The 21606-nt window shown below is 41.8% G+C and overlaps 1 protein-coding gene across 4 annotated transcripts in view; it reads right to left on the reverse strand.

Annotated features, from left to right (window-relative positions):
* SPEN (spen family transcriptional repressor) overlaps positions 1 to 21606 on the reverse strand; it is a 101211-nt gene that overhangs the window by 70448 nt on the left and 9157 nt on the right. For 3 of the 4 annotated variants that reach the window (XM_078452342.2, XM_078452341.2, XM_078452343.2), the window contains one exon: positions 20728 to 21463. In XM_078452342.2, coding sequence (XP_078308468.2) covers positions 20728 to 20810 — 83 coding nt within the window. In that variant the 5' untranslated portion in view covers positions 20811 to 21463. Of the gene's footprint in view, positions 1 to 20272; positions 20615 to 20727; positions 21464 to 21606 lie in introns of those variants that run through there. The other variant, XM_060626197.3, reaches the window with a different exon arrangement.

The following is a 21606-nucleotide window of genomic DNA, read 5'->3' on the forward strand; positions in this document are numbered from 1 at the left end:
CATCAGGCTCTGTGCTGACAGCTCGGAGCCTGAAGCCTGCTTCGGATTCTATGTCTCCCTCTCTCTCTGCCCCTCCCCTGCTCACACTCTGTCTCTCTCTGTCTCTGAAAAATTAATAAATGTTAAAAATTAAAAAAAAAAATTTTTACATAGATGTATGTATATGTGCATGTATACGTATGTCCATACAATGGAATGCAGTTTGGCCACAGAAAGGGATGAGCCTCGAAGACATTATGCTAAGTGAAAAAAAAACCAGTCACATATTGTATAATTCCATATATTATATGAAACATCCAAAACAGACAAATTCATAGAAATATAAAGCAGATTAGTGGTTGCCAGGGCCTGAGGAGAAGGGAGAATGGGGAGTGCCTGCTAACGCACGTAGAGTTTCACTATGCTGTAATGAAAATGTTCTTGAAATTAGTAGTGATGGTTGCCTAACTCTGATTATACTCAAAACAACTGGATTGTATGCCTTTTTTTAAAGATACATATACACATATATACATATACCTATATATATATATATATATACACACATATATGTACACATATATACGTGTATATATATATAGTACATAAATTCTACAGCCACCAAGGGGCTCAAACTCACTACCCTGAGATCAAGAGTCACATGCTCTACCGAATGAGCCAGCCAGGCACTCCTGAACTGTACACTTTAAAAGGATGGGGGCGCCTGGGTGGCTTGGTCGGTTAAGCGTCCGACTTCGGCTCAGGTCATGATCTCACAGTCCGTGAGTTCGAGCCCCGCGTCGGGCTCTGCGCTGACAGCTCAGAGCCTGGAGCCTGTTTCAGATTCTGTGTCTCCCTCTCTCTCTGCCCCTCCCCTGTTCATGCTCTGTCTCTCTCTGTCTCAAAAATAAATAAATGTTAAAAAAAATTATAAAAAAAAAAAAAAAAGGATGAGTGTTATGGAATGTGGATTATATCTCAATAAAACTTACTAAAAGAAAAAGATGGGGCATCTGGATGGCCCAGTCTGTTGAGCATCTCTCTGTTTTCTTTTTAATATACATTTTTTGGGAGAGCATAAGCAGGGGAACGGCAGAGACAGAGGGAGAGAGGATCTGAAGCAGGCTCTACGCTGACAGTTTGACAGCAGTAAACTCGATGTGGGGCTCATGACCTGAGCTGAAGCTGGATACTCTACCCAACTGAGCCACCCAGGCGCCCCGAGCATCTGAGTGTCGATTTTGGCTTGAGTCATGATCCCAGGCTCGTGGGATTAAGTCCCGCATTGGGCTCTGCACTGAGCATGGAGGCTGTTTAAGATTTTCTCTCTCCCTGTGCCCTTCTCCCCTACTCCCACTCTCTCTAAAATAAAAATAAAAAATAAATAAAAGAAAAAATATAGGAGCTCCTGGCTGTCTCAGTCATAAGAAATATATGTATGATAAAATAGTGCCTGTCGCTGTCCTTTAATACAAAAGATTTTGTATCTCCTTTAGTCATGAGCATCTGTTATGTAAACATAAATCAACTGCATGCTGTGTTGTCTATAACTGGGCACACTCGGAAGACATTTTCTATTTCAAGTATGCCTGGCTGGGAAGATAAGTAACCCACTACTGATGACAACCACTATCTGCCACCTTCATGTCACAATGACACAGAATTTCCTTCAGTAAATCTACTGTGAAATAAATTTATATAGAAAGTAGATCTAAAGCTATTTTTAAACAATATATTCTTGTTTTAATCATGCTTTCTTTTGCCTAAGTACAAATAATTACTAAAGATGGCAAAAGACAGACTGAGAATCCCTAAAGCCAGCAAAAGACAGCCCTAGTCTCACTAGAGAAAAAAAGCTAATACCCTGAGAGATGCTTCTCTACTTGGAGGGATGAGGGGAGGACTGGAGAAAAACAAGAGGAGGAGAAGAATGATTTGTAACAGTTTGCCAATATGTGTTATCTCTCTGCAAAGCAAAAAAAAAACAAAAACAAAAACAAAAACAAAAAACAAAAAAAACCTATTAATTTGTTGTATAATCTTGGGTCTGGAAAAGACTTTCAACATGGGGTAAAACCTTTTTTTTTTTTTTTTTAGAGAGAGAAAGAGGGTGCGTGCACTCGAGCAGGGTTGGGGCAGAGAGAGGGAAACAGGATCAGAAGAAGGTTCTGTACCAACAGCACAGAGCCCAGTGTGGGGCTCAAACCTGAACCAGGAGATCATGACGTGAGCCGAAGTCGGACACTCAACAAAATGAGACATCCAGGATCCCCTCTCTGTTTTCTTTAAACTTTATTTATTTTGAGAGAGAAAAAGAGCTGGGGAGGGGCAGAGAGAAGAGGGAGAAAGAGAATCCCAAGCAGGCTCTATGCTGTGAGCACAGAGCCTGACAGAGGCAGGGAGGCTAGAACTCACAAACCATGAGATCATGACCTGAGCCAAAAGAGTGGGATGCTTAACCAACTGAGCCACCCAGGTGCCCCGGGGTAAAACCTCTAAATCATAAAGAAAAATACCACATAAACCACATAAAAATTACAGTTCCTAACAGCAAAATACTGTCAAAAAATGGGAGAAAATACTTGTAACACATGAGAAATAAAATGTTTTCCTAAATATACAAACAGCTCTTACAAATCAAGGGAGACAGAGGCCCCAACAACAAAAAAAACAGGCAAAATATTTTAACATAAAGTTCTTTTTAAATACGCACATACACATAGGGAGCACCTGGCTGGTTCAGCCAGTGGAGCAGGAGACTCTTGATCTTGGGGTTTGGGGTTCAAGCCCCATAGTGGGTGTGGAGATTACATAAAAATAAACAAATAAGATATGCACATACACACAAATAGTAAACAAAAGAAATACACTCAAAAAAGTTGTTAAATTTCACTCAAACTTTTGAAAATACGAATTTTAAAAATCTGAATTTTTAAAAAGGTACCACATAACACAAAGACCTAAATTAGTAATACCGAAGTACTAGCCTGAGTAGAATAGCCATTTCATACCACTCTCTGCAGGAGTATAAATTAGAAAACCTCTTAGGAAGATAATTTTATAGTATCGATTAGAACTAAGTACACATCCCCAGAAATTCCATTCACAGGGATTGATCATGTATATGTAATTGCATGTGTCTGCAAACAGTATACAAGACTGCTTACTGCAACACTACTTATAACCGTAAAAAAAAACAAAGCAACCACCATTTCACTTTGTCTGTATGAATTTAACTGCTTTACGTACCTACTATAAGTAGAATAATACAATATTTATCCTTTTGAGATTTGCCTTATTTCACTTAGCGTAATTTTTTTAAACAGGCGAAAATCAAATTTAATAGGTGTACATACAGGAAATCCACACAGACATGGGATTCCCTCACTGAGCATAACTTCTTCAAGGTACATCCATCTGTAGCATGGGTCAGAATTTCCTTCCTTTCTAAGGCTGAGTGATATTGCATTGTATGTTTTCTGTTTATCCATTCATGGGTCATTAACACTATGGCTGCTTCCATCTTTTGGCTATTGTGAATAATGCTGCTATGATCACAGATTACTTTTTACATATGAAAAACTATTTATTGGTTCTACTTAGGAGTGTCTAAGAAAACCTGAAAACCGAAGAGCTTAATTCGAGCAACAAAACTATACTCATTTGTTAACCTAATCCATGGTGAGTGTCTAGAATGCTGTACATGAAAATTCGATTGGGGCGCCTGGGTGGCTCAGTCAGTTAAGCGTCCGACTTCGGCTCAGGTCATGATCTCGCGGTCCGTGGGTTCGAGCCCCGCGTCGGGCTCTGTGCTGACAGCTCAGAGCCTGGAGCCTGTTTCAGATTCTGTGTCTCCCTCTTTCTCTGACCCTCACCCTGTTCATGCTGTCTCAAAAATAAATAAATGTTGAAAAAAAAAAAATTTTTTTAAAAAGAGAAGAAAATTTGATGACTCACTCTTGAGAAAAATGTTTTCAAGGTAAAGCCTTGAATGACAAAATTCTTCAGAACTATTACAGGCATCATTACGTCAGTGAAAAAAATGCATTATTTCACACCAATCTAATGAGAAACTATTTACTAAGTAAAATTAATTTTAGGGAGTGCCTGGCTGGCTCAGTCAGTAGAGCATGCACCTTGATCTCAGGGTCTTGAGTTCAAGCCCCACGGTGGGCATAGTTTATTCAAAATTTTAACTTTTAACAATTTTTAATTTTTAACAAAAGGATAATGCTCAACTAATACGTACACCTCTGAAAGATTATTCAATTATGAGAAAAAATTCCAAAGATTCTATAAATTTTTATTTTTTACATTTTTATTTAAGTAATCTCTACATACAACATGGGGCTCACACTCAAGATGCCGAGATCAAGAGTCACACACTCCTCCAACTGAGCCAGCCGGACTCCCCGATTCTGTAATCTTTAGATCCTACTGGTGAGATCAATAGGAAGTTTGAATCTATTAGACAATTTTAGAACTAATTCATAAAGTTTTTCTCTAGAGAAAAGGAGAAAGGAGTCTGTACTGCAAGAATCAAATTATATAGTGCAAGAATATGATGACCACCAAGTTAACTTCTGGACATTTGTTCTCACAATAATTCATGAATAACTTCATTAATGTGTCTGATTTACACAGGACTTTTCTGGGGAAAGCTCAAGTATAATTGTAAATAGAAGCAAATGATTATTTATGATCAACCATTTCTTAAAGTAATGACAATGAATAAAGCAGTTAGGTGAAGAAAAAGGAGCAAGGCAAGCTGATCAAAATAAAGGGAAGGCCGGGGCACCTGGGTGGCTCATTCGGTTAAGTGTCCGACTTTGGCTCAGGTCATGATTTCGCGGTTCATGGGTTCGAGCCCCGCATGGGTCCTCTGTGCTGACAGCTCAGAGCCTGGAGCCTGCTTCAGATTCGGTCTCCATCTCTCTCTGCTCCTTTCCTGCTCATGCACGCTCTCGCTCGTGCTCGCTCTAACACACATACACATATAAATAAAACATTAAAAAGTTTAACAAAAAAAGGGGAGGGGGAAGGCTGAGGCGCCTGGGCAGCTCAGTGGGTTGAACATCCGACTCGATTTCAACTTGGTTTGTGATCTCCCAGTTCCTGGGATCGAGCCCGTGCGTGGGGCTCTGCACCGACAGCAAAGAGCCTGCTTGGGTTCTCCCTCTCCCTCCCTCCCTTAATAAACTTAAGAAAAAGAAAAAAAGGGAAAGCTGGAGAGAACAAAGTTGAAGTGGCAGAAGCCAAGAGAATAAAAAATAGCAAAAATCTACATCAAGAATTCCTAGTCAGAATGCAAAGGGATCTTTGAAAACGTGCTTCCTACCTGACTTAATAGGACTATTACTTACAACTGCTGAGAAGAAATTCATTTTTAACCTTATGACTAACTTCTTAGTAAAATGATAATTTAAAAAACGACTTTGGGAAATTTATGAATACTTCCAATATTTCACTTGACTAGTGACTTTTATCCTTATTTCATACTACATGGTTGCTAAGATAAAATAGAATCAAGACAAAACGTATCCCACCTTTTGTTAACATACATAAATTCCATATTCTTTTTTATACACCATTATGAGTATTTCTGTAAACTCTGAAGACTACCTCTACTCTCAGATTTAGGAAATGAGCTCACAGTATCACTCCTGTATCTTAAAAGGCCTATAGTTTTTGGGTGTTTGTTTTTTGGTTTTTTTTTGCTCAGTTCCATTGTTTTATAAACTTTTAAGTAAATATGCTTCCCAATACAGAACCTTGGCATGAAATTAACCCCATCAAATTAAAAAAAAAATAAGTCCTTAGTCTCCATGCCAATCGTTTTGTTAAATGTGCCAACTTCCCCAGTCAACATTTTAATCTGGTTAATCTCTAAAACTAAAAAGCTTTTTCTACAAACAAGAAGTCTTTTAGGAAGAATAAAAACATTCGGAAAAAAACTCAGAAAAAACATTTGTTTTTAATTTTTTTTCATGTTTATTTATTTTTTAGAGAGAGAAGGACAAAGCATGATGGGGGGAGGGGCAGAGAGAAAAGGAGACACAGAATCTGAAGCAGGCTCCAGGCTCTGAGCTAACAGCACAGAGCCTGACGCGGGGCTCAAACTCATGGACCGTGAGATCACGACCTGAGCTGAAGACGGACACTTAGCCGGCTGAGCCACCCAGGCGCCCCAGAAAAACATTTTTAAAACAAAATTTCCAGTAAGATCAACACAAGGGAAATCAAGTGTCATAACCCCGTGAGACCCAAAGCTGTGATGAAAGTTCCTTTTATACATCTACTTTTAGAATGACAAAGCAAACCTATGCTGAAAAAGATGATCTGTGTCAAAAACCACTGTGGAAAGCGCTACTTATAGAGAGGTGTGGGTGATAAGAAAAACTAGAGTATATCCCTATACTTCAGATTGGTGTAACAAAACATATACACCATTTAAAAAATTCACTGCAATATAATTTAAAACTATTTAAAACTTTACAAATACCACTTAAGTCTTGACCCAAAAAGTTGTTTGTTTGGTTTTTTTAATGTTTTTATTTTTGAGAGAGAGAGAGAGACAGCGCTCGAACAGGGAAGGGCAGAGAGAGAGGGAGAGACAGAACCGAAGCAAGCTCCCAGGCTCCCAGTTGTTAGCACAGAGCCTGACGTGGGGCTTGAACTCGTTAACTGCGAGATCATGACCTGAGCCGAAGTTGGACCTCAACTGATTGAGCCTCAGAAAGGCTACTTTTGATTGAGGAGCATAGCTCATTAGAATGATTCATTTCAAAGTAACTGATAACACCAATGTTTTGTATGATGGATACAACACTACTTGTAGATGTTAAACTCTTTTATAATCCAAATGAAGTTTAATATATACTTTTTAAAACTTTGTAACATTCTTTGGGAATGCAAGCTGGTGCAGCCACTCTGGAAAACAGTATGGAGGTTCCTCAAAAAACTAAAAATAGAACTACCCTATGACCCAGCAATGGCACTACTAGGCATTTATCCACAGGATACAGGTGTGCTGTTTCGAAGGGACACATACACCCCCATGTTTATAGCAGCACTATCAACAATAGCCAAAGTATGGAAGGAGCCCAAATGTCCATCGATGGATGGACGGATAAAGATGTGGTGTGTGTGTGTGTGTGTGTGTGTGTGTGTATACACGTATACAATGGAGTATTACTTGGCAGTCAAAAAGAACGACATCTTGCCATTTGCAACTATGTGGATGGAACTAGAGGGTATTACGCTAAGTGAAATTAGTCAGAGAAAGACAAAAATCATATGACTTCACTCATATGAAGACTTTAAGAGACAAAACAGATGAACATAAGGGAAGGGAAACAAAAATAATATAAAAACAGGGAGGGGGACAAAACAGAAGAAACTCAAATATGAAGAATAAACTGAGGGTTACTGGAGGGGTTGTGGGAGGGAGGATGGGCTAAATGGGTAAGGGGCACTAAGGAATCTACTCCTGAAATCACTGTTGCACTACATGCTAACTAATTTGGATGTAAATTTTAAGAAATAAGATTTTAAAAAGTTAAATTAAATTTAAAAAATTAAAAAAAAAAAACAAAACTATAGCATTCCAGTAACCTTTATGCATAAGGAAGAATGACAGCTATAACAAGATTTCTTAAACTGGAAAGACCCTAGGAATCTTATAAAATCACCCACTGAGTTTCTGGGAGAAATTAAATGTACCCACTTTAGATTAATATATGTGTTAATGAAGACTTAAAGCATCTTATTTTATTTTTTTTAATTTTTTTTTTCAACGTTTTTTTATTTATTTTTGGGACAGAGAGAGACAGAGCATGAACGGGGGAGGGGCAGAGAGAGAGGGAGACACAGAATCGGAAACAGGCTCCAGGCTCCGAGCCATCAGCCCAGTGCCTGATGCGGGGCTCAAACTCACAGACCGCGAGATCGTGACCTGGCTGAAGTCGGACGCTTAACCGACTGCGCCACCCAGGCGCCCCAAAGCATCTTATTTTATATACAGCATCACATACTACCTGAATTTTAAGTGCTCTCTATAAACTTAAGATTTTTGCAAACCTAGTTTTCTCTGACTAAAGTCTGGCCCACCAGAAGAAGTCAGTACCTATTACAGCATGTAATTCTAACTATGGATGTGCCTGAAATTCAGATCACTCAAAGAATTCAACCTGACTAAAAGAACCACCTTAGAAATCTAAAGATTCCATTATTCGTAAGCTAAAACCAGGGGTAAGAAGGGAATGTAAGAACTGAAAAACAAAACAAACAACCCATGATAAAAACAGCAGTTCTAATCACTAAGAATGCAACCACAAAAAAAAAAAAAAAAAAAAAAAAAAAGGAGGGGTGGGAATCAAGCTATTCACAGGACACAATCTTTGCTTTCTAGTCAAAGTTTTTTGAAGATTTTAACTTTCTCAGCTCAACCTTTCTATGTCAAAGTTAAAATCAATACTTAAGGGGAGCCTGGGTGGCTCAGTGGATTAAATGTCAGATTCTTGATTTTGATTCTCGATCTCAGTTTGTGGGTTTGAGCCCTGCGTCAGGCTCCACACTGACAGTGTGGACCCTGCTTAGGATTCTCTCTCTGACCCTCCCCGCCCTTTCTCTCTCACGTGTAAGCACGCTCTCTCACAAAATGAAGAAACTTAAAAAAAAAAAAAAAAAAAAAAAGCAGTTAAATCATTCTTGGAGCACCTGGGTGGCTCAGTAGGTTGAGCATCCGACTTCTGCTCAGGTCATGATCTCACACTTTGTGGGTTCAAGCCCCCCATCAAACTCTGTGCTGACAGCTTAGAGTCTGGAGCCTGCTTTGGATTCTGTGTCTCCCTCTCTCTCTGCCGCTCCCCTGCTCACAATCTGTCTCCCTCAAAAAATAAAATAAAACGTAAAAAGAAAAAAAAATTAAACCAATGTTTAACCTTTTTGTGCCCTGGAATGCTTTGATGGTCTGGTGATACCTATAAATCCTTTCTCAGAATAGTATTATTGAAATTAAAATACACGGAACAATAAAGAAAACCGATTATATTGAAATACAGTATCAAAATATTTTTATTTCTTAAGTGTTTATTTTGAGAGCAAGCGGGGGAGGGACAGAATCCCAAGGAAAAGAGAGAGAATCCCAAACAGGCTCTGCACTGTTAGCAGAGGACGTGGGGCTCCATCTCACAAACCTTGAGAACATGACCTGAGCTGAAAGACTCGGACACTTAACCAAATGAGCCACCCAGGTGCCCCTATTAAAATATTTATATATATAATTCTATTCATAAAAAAAAAAATCAGAGGACAAAGGTGATATTAACATATACCAAAAGACAACGTTATCAGCAAAATTCACACAGCAAGAAACTGTACAGAACAATCAACCTGGTTAGCAACAAATAAAGTTGTAAGTAGAGAACCAAATTAAAACCTATTAGGGGCGCCTGAATGGCTCAGTAGGTTAAGCATCTGACTTCAGCTCAAGTCACAATCTCACGGTCTATGAGTTGGAGCTCTGCATCAGGCTCTGTGCTGACAGCCCAGAAACCGGAGCCTGCTTCAGATTCTGTGTCTCCCTGTCTGCCACTCCTCTGCTCACACACTCTCTCTCTCAAAAAATAAAAATAAAAACAAAACCTATAGATTAGCAGGGCACCTGGGTAGCTCAGTCAGTTAATTGAACTGCTCTTGGTTTTGCTCAGGTCACGATCTCACAGTTGGTGAGTTCGAGCCCTGAGTTGAGCTCTGTGCTGACAGCTTGAAGACTGCTTTGGATTCTCGCTCCCTCTCTCTCTGCCTTCTCCCCTGCTTGTGCGCATGCTATCTCAAAAAATAAATATTAAAAATAATAAACCTACAGATTAGGGACACCTGGGTGATTCACTCGGTTGATCACCTGACTCTTGATTTGACTTTTTTTTTGATTTCTCTAAATCGTTTTTTCAATGTTTGTTTATTTATTTATTTGGGGGGAGAGGGGGGCAGTGAGGAAGGGAGACAGAATCCCAAGCAGGCTCTGCACTGTCAGCACAGAGCCAGATGTGGGGCTCAAACCCACAAACCGCAAGATCATGACCTGAGCCGAAATCAAGAGTCAGCTGCCTAACCAACTGAGCCACCCAGGTGCCCCTTGATTTTGGCTCATGATCCCAGGGCCATGGGACTGAGCCTCAAGTTGGGCTCTGCTCTGAGCACAGAGCCTGCTTGGGATTCATTCTCTCTCTCCCTCCCCCTCCTACTCTGGCCCTCTCCCCACTCATGTTCTCTCTCTCTAAAATAAAATTTAAAAATTAAACATTAAAAAACCTATGGATTAAAAGACTTCAATTATCAAAATGTTCATTAATAAGTAAATAAACAGGGGTGCCTAGGTGGCTCAGTCGGTTAAGCATGAGACTCTTGATTTTGGCTCAGGTCATATTCCCACGGTTTGTAGGTTCGAGCCCCACGTCAGGGTCTGCACTGACAGTATGGAGACTACTTATGATTCTATCTCCTTCTCTCTCTCTGCACCCCCCCCCCCAACTCTCTCTCAAAATAAATAAACTTTAAAAAAATAAGTAAACAAACTGTGGTATCATGACTACGATGGTAGTGGTTGTTACAACAAGCCTACATTTCTCAAAATTCAACAAGCTCTACATTTAAAATAGGTACTGTAAATTAAGCCTCAATAAAAAAAATTGTAGGGGCGGGGCAGGTGCCTGGGTAGCTCACTCAGTTGAGCATCCGACTTCAGCTAAGGTCATGATCTCACAGTTCATGGGTTTGCGCCCTGTGTTAGGCTCTGTGCTGACAGCTCGGAGCCTGGATCCTGCTTCGGATTCTGTGTCTCCCTCTCTCTCTGCTCTTCCCCTGCTCGTGCTCTCTCTCTCTCTCTCAAAAATAAATAAAAATTTTTCATAAAAATTTTTATGAAAAAAAATTTTTAATAAAAAATTTTTTGTTTAATTTGAAAGAGAGGGAGAGAAAGAGAGCACAAGCAGAGGAGAGCAGCAGAGGAAGAGGGAGAATTCCTAGCAGGCTCCATGCTCAGTGTGGAGCAGGACACAGGCTTGATCCCATGACCATGGGATCATGAACCTGAGTCAAAATCAAGAGTCAGATGCTCAACCAATTGAGCCACCTAGGCACCCCCTCAATACAACTTTTTAAAGTTTATTTATTAAAGTACTCTCTATGTCCAATGTAGGGCTTGAACTTATAACTCTGATATCAGGAGTCACATGCTCCACCAACTGAACCAGCCAGGTGCTTCTTCCCCCCTTTTAAATTTTTTAAATAAAAATTTTAAAAATTACATATTGCCAATTATAATTTGTGTACCTTATATAGAAACTGAGTTTTGTTTGTTTTTTTTTAATTTTTTTTTAATGTTTATTTATTTTTGACAGAGAGAGAGACAGAGCATGAGCAGGGGAGGGGCAGAGAAAGAGGGAGACACAGAATTGAAAGCAGGCTCCAGGCTCTGAGCTGACAGCACAGAGCCCGACATGGGGCTTGAACTCATGGACCGAGAGATCATGACCTGAGCTGAAGTTGGATGCTCAACCGACTGAGCCACCCAAGTGCCCCAGCAACTGAGTTTTTAAAAAAAGATTCTTAAAAGAATTACAAACGTGAATACTGACTGGGTATTTGAAATAGGAGGGGCGCCTGGGTGGCTCAGTCGGTTAAACGTCCGACTTCAGCTCAGGTCATGATCTCGCGGTCTGTGAGTTCGAGCCCCACGTCGGGCTCTGTGCTGACAGCTCAGAGCCTGGAGCTGTTTCAGATTCTGTGTCTCCCTCTCTCTCTGACCCTCCCCTGTTCATGTTCTGTCTCTATCCGTCTCAAAAATAAATAAACGTTAAAAAAAAAAAAAGAAAAAAAAAAAAGGAATACAGATCTTCAAACATTCCTTATCTCCTAGACATAAATACTGAAATATTTTGGATAAAGTAAGATGTCTGGAATCTACTTCAAAATAATACAAACTCCACCATTCCCTTGTGCCAAAGAATAAGGGTCTTAACTCATTAAGGAACCCTTTGGATGGGGACCAAGAGTATCAAGAGGGAGAAGAAAAATAAAGCTGAGTGCAGCCACCATGGACAACAGTATGAAGGTTCCTCAAAACATTAAAAACAGAATTACCATATGATCCAGCAATTCCACTTCTGGGTATTTATCCAGAGAAAATGAAAACACTAATTTGAAAAGATATGTGCATCCCCATGTTCACTGCAGCATAATTTACAACAGCCAACACATGGAAACAACCTAAGTATCCATGGACTAAAGAACAGATACGGAAGAGGTAGTGCATACATACATGATAGAGTACTATACAGCCATAAAAAGAGGGAAATCTTGCTATTTGAAACAATGTGGATAGATCTTAAGGGCATTACACTAAATGAACTAAGTCAGAGAAAGAGAAATAACGTGATCTCATTTATATGTAGAATCTTAAAAACAACAATAAAAAACACAAACTCATAGATACAGAGAACAGATTAGTGGTGGGGGGAATGAGCAGAAGGGTGAATTGAAAGGGGGTCAAAAGGTACAAACTTGCAGTTAGAAAATAGTCGTGGGGCTGTATTAAGACTCTGTTAAGCACGAAACTCTTGATTTCGGTTCAGGTCATCATCTCACAGTTATTGAGTTCGAACCCTGCGCCAGGCTCTGCGCTGACCATGCAGAGCATACTTAGGATTCTGTCTCACTCTCTCTCTCCCCCCTAAAATAATTAAACACTTTAAGAAAAGTAAAATAAAATCTTCAAAATAAAGAGTCCTCATCAGAAGAAAAAATTTTTTTTGTAATTATGTATAGTGACAGGGGTTAACTAGACTTATATGGTGGTCATACTGAAGTATATACAAGTACCAAGTCATTATGTTACATAACATAATTAGTTTCAAATATACATCAATTATAATTCAATTTTTTAAAAAATGCTAAAGTCCATAGGTTTGGAGGAAGGTAGGGCCAAGGCAAATTTTGCTGAGATACCACACAAAGTGAGTAACTAACAACAAAATAAATAAATGAAGCACTGATAATTCCTAATATTATTCCCAACAAGCTCCTTTCTCACTATCCCCTCTTCTATGTGACCTAGCATATAATAAAGCCCAGACTGATCCAGTGATTAACTTCATCTCACAAAGTCAGTGGTAGAACTAGAACCAAAACTAAAATTTTAAGAGTGGGATAGTTCTAAATGGGTTTTAACCAGAGAGGCAGGTAAATTTACTCATCCACAAGTTGTCTCCTATGAGAGAAAAAATTGAGGGCAAAAACATTCAAGTCATTTCCAGTCCTACCTTCCTTTTGTTTCCTTGTCCCTCATCCCCAAATGTTGGTTTTCCAAAGAAATGTGCCTAGAGGTGGCATCTGGATATGTGCTACACTGAGAATATAACTGGGCAAATAAGTAAATATACTGAGAGGAATTGGAGACAGGTTTCTGTCTAAGAAAAAATTTACGGAGTGCCTGGGTGGCTCAGTGGGTTAACCATCCGACTTCTGCTCAGGTCATGATCTTGCGGTTTGTGAATTTGACCCCCATGTTGGGCTCTGTGCTGACAGCTCGGAGCCTGCTTTGGATTCTGTGTCTCCCTCTCTCTCTGCCCTTCCCCCGCTCATGCTCTGTCTCTCTCAAAAATAAATAAACATTGTTTAAAAATTTACAAACTTGGAAATGGGAGGTTAGAAAGAATCCTTGTGTATTGGAGCACGTGAATATTTTTAACAATGTGACCCTGAGATACAGATATGGCATATACATGAAAATGTGTGTACACACACACACAGAGGTATATACACACAACACACATCTTAGCTTTGTAGCCAAGGGTAAACTGAGCATCCAGATCTTGGTTTCTCAATACCATCCTACACTAAAAAATACCCAGGACTTCTTGAGGAAATGGTTGATTACAGGACTGGGGCAAGGAAAGTACATGGTAAGTCTTTGTTGTACCTACAATAAATGCTCAAAAGAGTAATGGGAAGATATCAAAAGGACACAGTAGCCTGTTTGAAGGAGCTTGCACTGGCCAAATCTAGAACAATTTGGGTATCAAATAAACCCTGGACTAAAATTCAACTGGAAAAAAAAAAAAAAAAAAGAAAGAAATCGTGAGTATTATATACACATGTAAAGTTTGTGTCTACAGAAGACTAAATATAGAAGCAATCACAGCAGTATATAATAAAGGCAAGACTTATCATTAGATACTAAGGCTAGTGGCTATAGGCTTGATAATGGAACAAAGACTATCTGCATAATAGTGCAATATCTCCCCATAAAATGCTAATCAAATACAAAGGGGGAAATAGTAAAAACATTAACTTGACTAGGTGAGCAAAGTTAAACTATCACCAGTGGTGGGATGGATCCATATCGTCTGTCTCCTTATAGGTTACTGTGAGAAGGGCACAGAATCATTTGTGGTATTCTTGCCAAAAATGCATGACATGATCTGGTCAGGAGGATATACTGGCTAGACTCAGGCGGAGGGTCATTCTGCAGAATGAAAGATCCATGCTACGTAAGACTACCAGGCACATGAAAACTAGGGTAAGACTGGGGTCCATAGGTGGCTTAGTCAGATAAGCATCTGACTTCTGCTCAGGTCATGATTTCAGTGGCATGGGGCTCTGATCCTCTGTCCCCCTCTCTGCCCCTCCCCTGCTCATGTTTGGTCTCAAAAATAAACAAACATTAAAAAAAAAGAAAGAGAAGTTAATGGAGTAAATGTATCAAAATGCTAACAATTGGGGAATTTGGGTGAAAGGGGTGTGGGAATTCCTTGCACCATTCATGAACTATTTCAAAATAAATTATAAATGGAAAAAAATAACACTGGTAGGAAAGAATTGGATCTAAGTGTGGACAGGCCTTCATTCTGATGTATCAAATGCCATCTTTTCAAAGAGACCTTACTTACTCCCCCCACCAACATGGCCCTCCATCCCCTCCTTTGTTTTATTTTTCTTCATAAGGCAGGACAAGCCACGATTGACGGTTGTTGGGGCTGAATGAGGAGTACGTGGGATTCATTTACTATTTTTCTATTTTTGTATATGTTCAAATTTCTCCAAAGTATAACTTTTACACATAAATTAGTAATGTATATGCATCTTTATTAATGCATTAAAGTACCTAGCAGCAGGTCTAATTGCTACTTTAGTTTCCAAATCGTGATAAGCATAAATGATTCACACAGAAATGGGGAAGTGAAAAGGAATGTGTGCAACAAATGTAAGGTGAAATATGAAAACACTTGATTTGTGTTGGTGAAACCACAGGTACTATTCATACTACCATGTTGATAATACCATGATACTATTTTCTTGAAGAAAGTGATAAGCAATGTAAGTATTTCCCATTGAATGTTCCCACAAATATTCCTTAACTCTAAGAACCGGAGCAATTCTTTATATAATAAAAAATCTTTTTTTTTTTTTTAATGTTTATTTTTAAGAGAGAGAGAGAGAGAGAGAGCGAGCAAGCACAAGCCGGGGTGGGGCAGAAACACAGAGGGAGACACAGAATCTGAAACAGGCTCCAGGCTCTGAGTTGTCAACACAGAACCTGAAGTGGGGCTCGAACTGATGGAGCATAAGACCATGACCTGAGCTGAAGTCAGATGCTTAACTGATTGAGCCACCCAGGTGCCCCTATAATAAAAATCTTTAACTGTGCTAAATTTCAATTCATCTCTATACTCAAGATGAACTCCTTAAACACAAAAATTCACTAAATTTAAGTCAGGAAAGAGATATTCCTTTGTGGGTTTTTTAGATGTTTACCATTTTCAATTTAGCAGACACAGACATAATGTAGGGGGGGAAAACCTGAATATTATAATACTCTAGAATTATACCGAGATCATTTTTTTATGGCAAAGCATATTTCCACACACTGAAAACCAATTAGATAGTACACAAAAATTATATGGTTTCTAATAAAATACTTAAACATTCTAACTGGTTTCCACAACAGAGTATGCTATTTTCACTCACAATATGAGTAGCTCTAAGGCAAATAATAATAAGTAAAAATAAAGTAAGTAAGGAAGGTAAGAAATTTAACTACAGAAAAATACTACTTTGTTTTGTCTCCTTGTTCAGCAGACTAATATATATGTCAGTTTCAAGGGCTTGCACATTTATCTCAAATCATCCAATAAGGAAATTCAGGAGCCCAATTTCAATAAATATATACACTGAAGGAATTTGCAGACTACAATGCTTACTCTAAATGCTGTGGACTAGTTAACTACAGCTCAAACACTAGATTTTTTTAAAGTAACAGAGAAATACACCATCTCCAATTGGATATACTAGTTTTCAAGAACTACTGCAAACTTTTAAATTTTAGCAAAATTTCAAATGAGAAGGTGAGACTTAGAAGACTATTTGGAAAAACTTTCACATTACCACTATCTTTATAACTTGTATATAAATTTTCCCAAAGCATGAGTGCTCACAGGATTAAAAGTGTCTCATAAATCAAGCCTGAATTCGCTTCATGAGCATACCAAACAATACAATGCCTGAGCAATCACCAGTCTACAAGAAAGGTAGTTGGAAAAAGGTGCCCTCTACACAAGTCAAACACCACCATTCTTCCGGGCACTGAGCCCTGTTTTCCTCTAATCTGCCAGAGACATTCTACTCAGGAAGTAAAAAAACAACATTTCAAGCATTCTATGTGATTTTTTAATGCTATTTCTCAAGATAACTGATTTTTTTATTTTTAAAACATACAAAAGCCCATCATGAAAACAGATTATCAAAATTATAACATTCAAAATCAGAGATGTTTCTACATAGAAACTGGCTAGGCTCTAAAAAAGAAACGACGTAGCAATGATGTAAGGCTAGGGTGAGTCAAATCTGTTTTAAGTCTAAAAATATATCTAGTTATAGAATACTAAAGAAATGGAAACTCTTCCACTATATTTTTATTGTGTCCCAAAAGTAAAGATATCCAGATACACGTAACACATAACATACATTCCAGAGATTTAAGCTCAGAAAACCACTGAAAGAAGACCTTTGAAATTAGCAAAACCAAAATACATTTTTAAATAGGTCTCATTCTTTGACAAATTTTTTACATAAGCTGCTACCCTGCTCTATATCTGCACAATCTTTAACGTATTCTCAGTAACTGGACATGGGAAGAACCTGAATATGCAATTTACTTATTATCTACAAATAAGATATAAAGAATTTTAGATTCTTTAAAAGGCTCTATTCGTTTGTTCATTCTAATTCAGGGAATCATCTTTGCATACACCTCTCTTACAACTAAAAGACAGCAACCAATTGTTGTGTAACTCCTCCCTTCCCCCCTTCCACCCAGCTAACATACAAAGGAAAGGACTTTCTCTATTGTGCAAATTCAGTCCCTGCAATAGATCTTTGTTAACTAAAATCTGATTCAGAAATAGTCCTCATTTAATTTTTTTCAACCAGCATATTAAAAGCTGTAAAGATAATGAACACAACAAATGTGTTCTTATTGCAAGAGGGTAAAGCCAAATTTTGAAAATGCCCTGATTACACTTTAAAGATTTAGTCATTCTTTAGCATGGAAGAAAAAAAGCCAGATCAGCATCCTTCTCTCAATCTATTTTTCACCAAAAACACTGATCAAAATGTAAATAATAAAAAAAAATTTTTGGTTCTGACCCTTCCCCCACTCCCCCCCCCCCAAGTACCTCTAAACTGCCAGCTCCCTAAACTAACTGGCTTAATCTTAAAAAAAAAAAAAAAAAAAAAAAAAAAAAAAAAAAATTACTACAAAAGCCTAATCAGTGTTACAAGAATAATCATTTTGAAAACGTTTTATATAATGTATTCCCAGTATACACCTCTTAATCCTGTAAAACACTTATCAGTTAATGTAATTAGCTGGGGAAAGGGAAAAAGCTGGTAAAAGGCATTGTAGGGTTTCTCGCATTTTGATTTCTAGAAAACACCAGAAGTGAGTATCCTTAAATTTCCTTGCAGAGCTGTCATTCTGGTACAACTACCTTTTTATCCCTTTTACTTAAATTACTCAAATTTCATTTTCCTCCCGGTAGCAATCACACATTTTACAAAACATGTTTTACAACAGGGATAAAACGCTTTGAATTCCTCCCAACAGGGTCCATTTAGCTCCACAGCTGGAGAAGCAAAAACATTTCTTGTACATGTTTAAGAATAAACAAGAAACCAAAAATGGAGATTACCTGTCAGTAGGAAGTGGGAGAATGGGAACTGGGAATCCCGAGGTCAGGGGTGAAGGGGAAATTTTTCTCTATAAATCTTTTAGTCTTTAAACCCATAAGAATGCAATGCCTATTTAAAGAAGAACGTTTGTTTAAAGTTTTTAAATATCGCTTTTAAAATAATGGAGTTTGGTGGACACACGGTCTGCTTAGTTTTAAAATAATCTGCTTCTATCAGCAGCATCTGCTTTTGCTCTGCAATAGGTGAGATACTCCTTTAAACGCAGTCGCGAGCACTGTGCCGGCTAAGCCCTCTTGAATACAGTAACGTTCCTCCAGACCTCGGCTTTCGAAGGCAGCTCGCATCCTCCGCCCCCTCCTCCCTCGGTGCATTCTGAGATCTGCTCGGCTGATTCCCACATAAAGTGGGTCCTGGCCGCCATTTTAGAAAGTCATTCACACAAGCCGGACCGCAGCACCAACCACTTAAAAACCTCCCCAAACTCCCCTGCACGATTTCCTCTTTCCTTTCCCTAACCCCTCATCTTGAGAGGAGTCAAACTCCCTGCAAGAGGCATGCAATGTCTCTGGAATGTGCATAACGCGAAATGACACGTCTGGCCACAGAACACTGAGGAGCAAAGCGAATGCTGCAATGCACGTGTCTGCACGTCGGCACAGACGAATTTCCCAGGCAGAGACCCACAGACAAAGTCCACCAGGGGTTAAAAGTGACCACATCTAAGTGGTTCTTCCACTCCAATAATCTGCACCTCCAAGATTTTCCCACTAAAGCAGTGAAGATACTGGGGCTGCGGGTGGGGGTGATGGGTGGAGCAGCGCCAGGCAGAGAAAGTTCCCATCTGCCTCCCAACTGAGCCCAAGGTCTCGATCCCCTTTATCACAATGGACAGAGGTGAGTTTCTGCTCCCTGCCTCGCCCTGCCTGGTTTCTCAGCACAACGTAGTAAACACCGGGAGAGTCCCTGGAAGCGCGCCTCCCCCAGCCCTGCCTAGGACAGCGCTAGCAGGTTATGAATGGCCTCACTATTGCCGGCTCCTTTTCACACGCGGACACGCGCAGACGCGCGCTCCAGCGGTGAAGATTTAATACCCCAGTAACAGCAACCACCAACAGAATCAATGATCCTCCATTTAAAAGACAGAGTGGAGCGCGGCTGCCTCTGCTTCCATTTCCTTATCCAAGCAGCTCAAGAGCAAGCGACGCAATCTATTTTTCCCATGGTGACTCACTAATAAGGGCGCTCCACAATTTCCTTCACTCACTAGATAGTAAAGGGAATTAAGAGGAAACCAAACTTAAAATCTTTGAGGATTGTGAATATCGGAAAATACAGTAATTTTCAAAGGCAGTCACAGATTTGCTACAGTCCTTCTCATTTTGCACCGAGCCTAAGTAAACCGTCACTTTCAGCATTTGATGCCGAGGACTCTATCCGTTACGGTACACGTATATTTCACAAAGAAAGCAAGCGCCTAAATACTACCGTAGAAGAAAGACGGATCAAAAAACAACACAGATTCCTATACTTCACACACAAAACGTATTCTGGGAAGTTTAAAAAAGCAGCTACGTGTTCTAATCTTAAAAGACTCGCTTTTTCCTAAGCACCGAGGAAAGAACTCTGGGTGGGAGGGAGTCTCTTTTTACAGGCGGCCCCTACGCGCTAACCCGGCGCGGCCCCGGAGGCAGAGAGCCTGAGGCTGTCGGGCTCCGACGCGAACTGGGTACCGTCCTACCTGAGGTGGGCCTTCCCCGGCAAGCCCTCGGTCCCCACCGTCCTCCTCGCCCAGGGACCCCAGACGGCTGAAAGCGGCCAGGAAGGCGAAGGAGCCAAAACAGGCGCACCAACTTATTTTCAGACACCATCCTCTCCAGCCAACCCCGCAAAAAGAAAAAAAAGGGGGGGGGGGGAACCACAGAAAAGAAAAAAATGCGCGCTTGCTATTTCCCTTTAGTTTCTAGATCTGGAAGTCCGTGGTGAGAGGCGCCTGGAACCTCGTAGTGTCTCCCCAGTTCTGAGATGCACCTACACCACCTACCAAGACTTCTGCCTGGGTCGAACCTCTGCTCTCACACCAACCCCTCTGTAGGTCAGACATCTCCGTCAGCCCGCAAGGCGAGGAGCGGGAGCTGCTGCGGGACTCCGGCGTTGGCCGCGCCGGGGTGGGGGTCCCTAGTAGGCAGGGGTCCGGGGCGGCGGCGCGCAAGGATGCGACCGCACCGCCGCCCGGCGCCGGCTCCGGGGAGGCCGGGCGACAGCCTCCTCCCGGCTAGGTAAGGAGAGGGCGGCAATGGGGCCGCGCCGCCGAGGCCCAGGCCCAACGCCGCGACGCGGGCCGAGCGGCGACCAGACAGCCGCGCGCTCCTCGCACCCGTCCGTGGGTCTGGCCCGGGTCCCCTCAGCAGTTCCGCGCACGGGGAGGGGCCGGCAACGGGCCGGACGGGCAAGCGGCGCCTGAGGAGAAAGCGCGGCCCCGGGCCGCGTGTCACTCACCGTTTGAAATGCTCGATGATCTTCTCTTCCCGCACATTCTCCGGTAAGTTGCCCACCCAGAGGTGCCTGGTTTCCCGGACCATGCTGGGCGGTGTGCCGGCGACCGCTGGTGCGGGTTCTCCCTCGCCGGCTTCGTACGAGCCCGTCAGCGCCGGGAGGCGGGCGCCGGGGCGGCGGCGGCGGCGGCTGCGGCGGTGGCGTCGGCAGCGGCGGCGGCTCCTCCGGCTCCCCCCCGTGCAGAGACCATCCCTCTCCCCCAGGTTCTGACTCTCGGGCCTCGCAGCTCCGCTCTGCCGCCACCACACACCCGAAGCCGACCCTCGCGCTCCGGCGGCGCATGCGCCCGGGCGGCGGCGGCGGCGGCGGCGGCGGGCGGGGGAGCGGGGAGGAGGGGCGAGCGGGACCCGGGCGGCAGCGACTACGACGAAGCTGGCGCTGTGGCAGCCGGACGCTTCCCACCGGCGCGCGCGGCCCGCCTCCCTCGCCGCGGGCGCGCGCGCGTCCGCCCTCCCGCCGAGGCCGAGGCGCCGAGTTCCTCCCAGCCGGCGCGCAGGCGCGCGGGGGAGGGAGGGACACGGGGTCGGGAAGGAACGCTCGCGCGCCGGGTCCCGGTGCGCAGGCGCGCAGTCGCGCGAGGAGCCGGCCGCGGGGCGGGCGCTCAGTCAGGCTTGGGGCTCTGCGCGTGCGGGGGCAGAGACGGCCTCCGGCCCCTCGAGCAGGGGTTCCAGGCGCCGGTCTGGAGGAAGAAGAGAAAGGGGGTTGGTTTTGATAGGGCTGCGTGTCAAAGCGACTGCCAGTGCCCCTCCTAGGAGAAGCCAAGACTTCTTCCCCTGCTCACCCTTCGGCCAGGAGCTGGCGGTTTCCGGGCAGTTGGATCCC

Source organism: Panthera onca, chromosome C1 (genome assembly GCF_046562875.1).
Source record: "Panthera onca isolate mPanOnc1 chromosome C1, mPanOnc1 haplotype 2, whole genome shotgun sequence".
Taxonomy (NCBI): Eukaryota; Metazoa; Chordata; class Mammalia; order Carnivora; family Felidae; genus Panthera; species Panthera onca.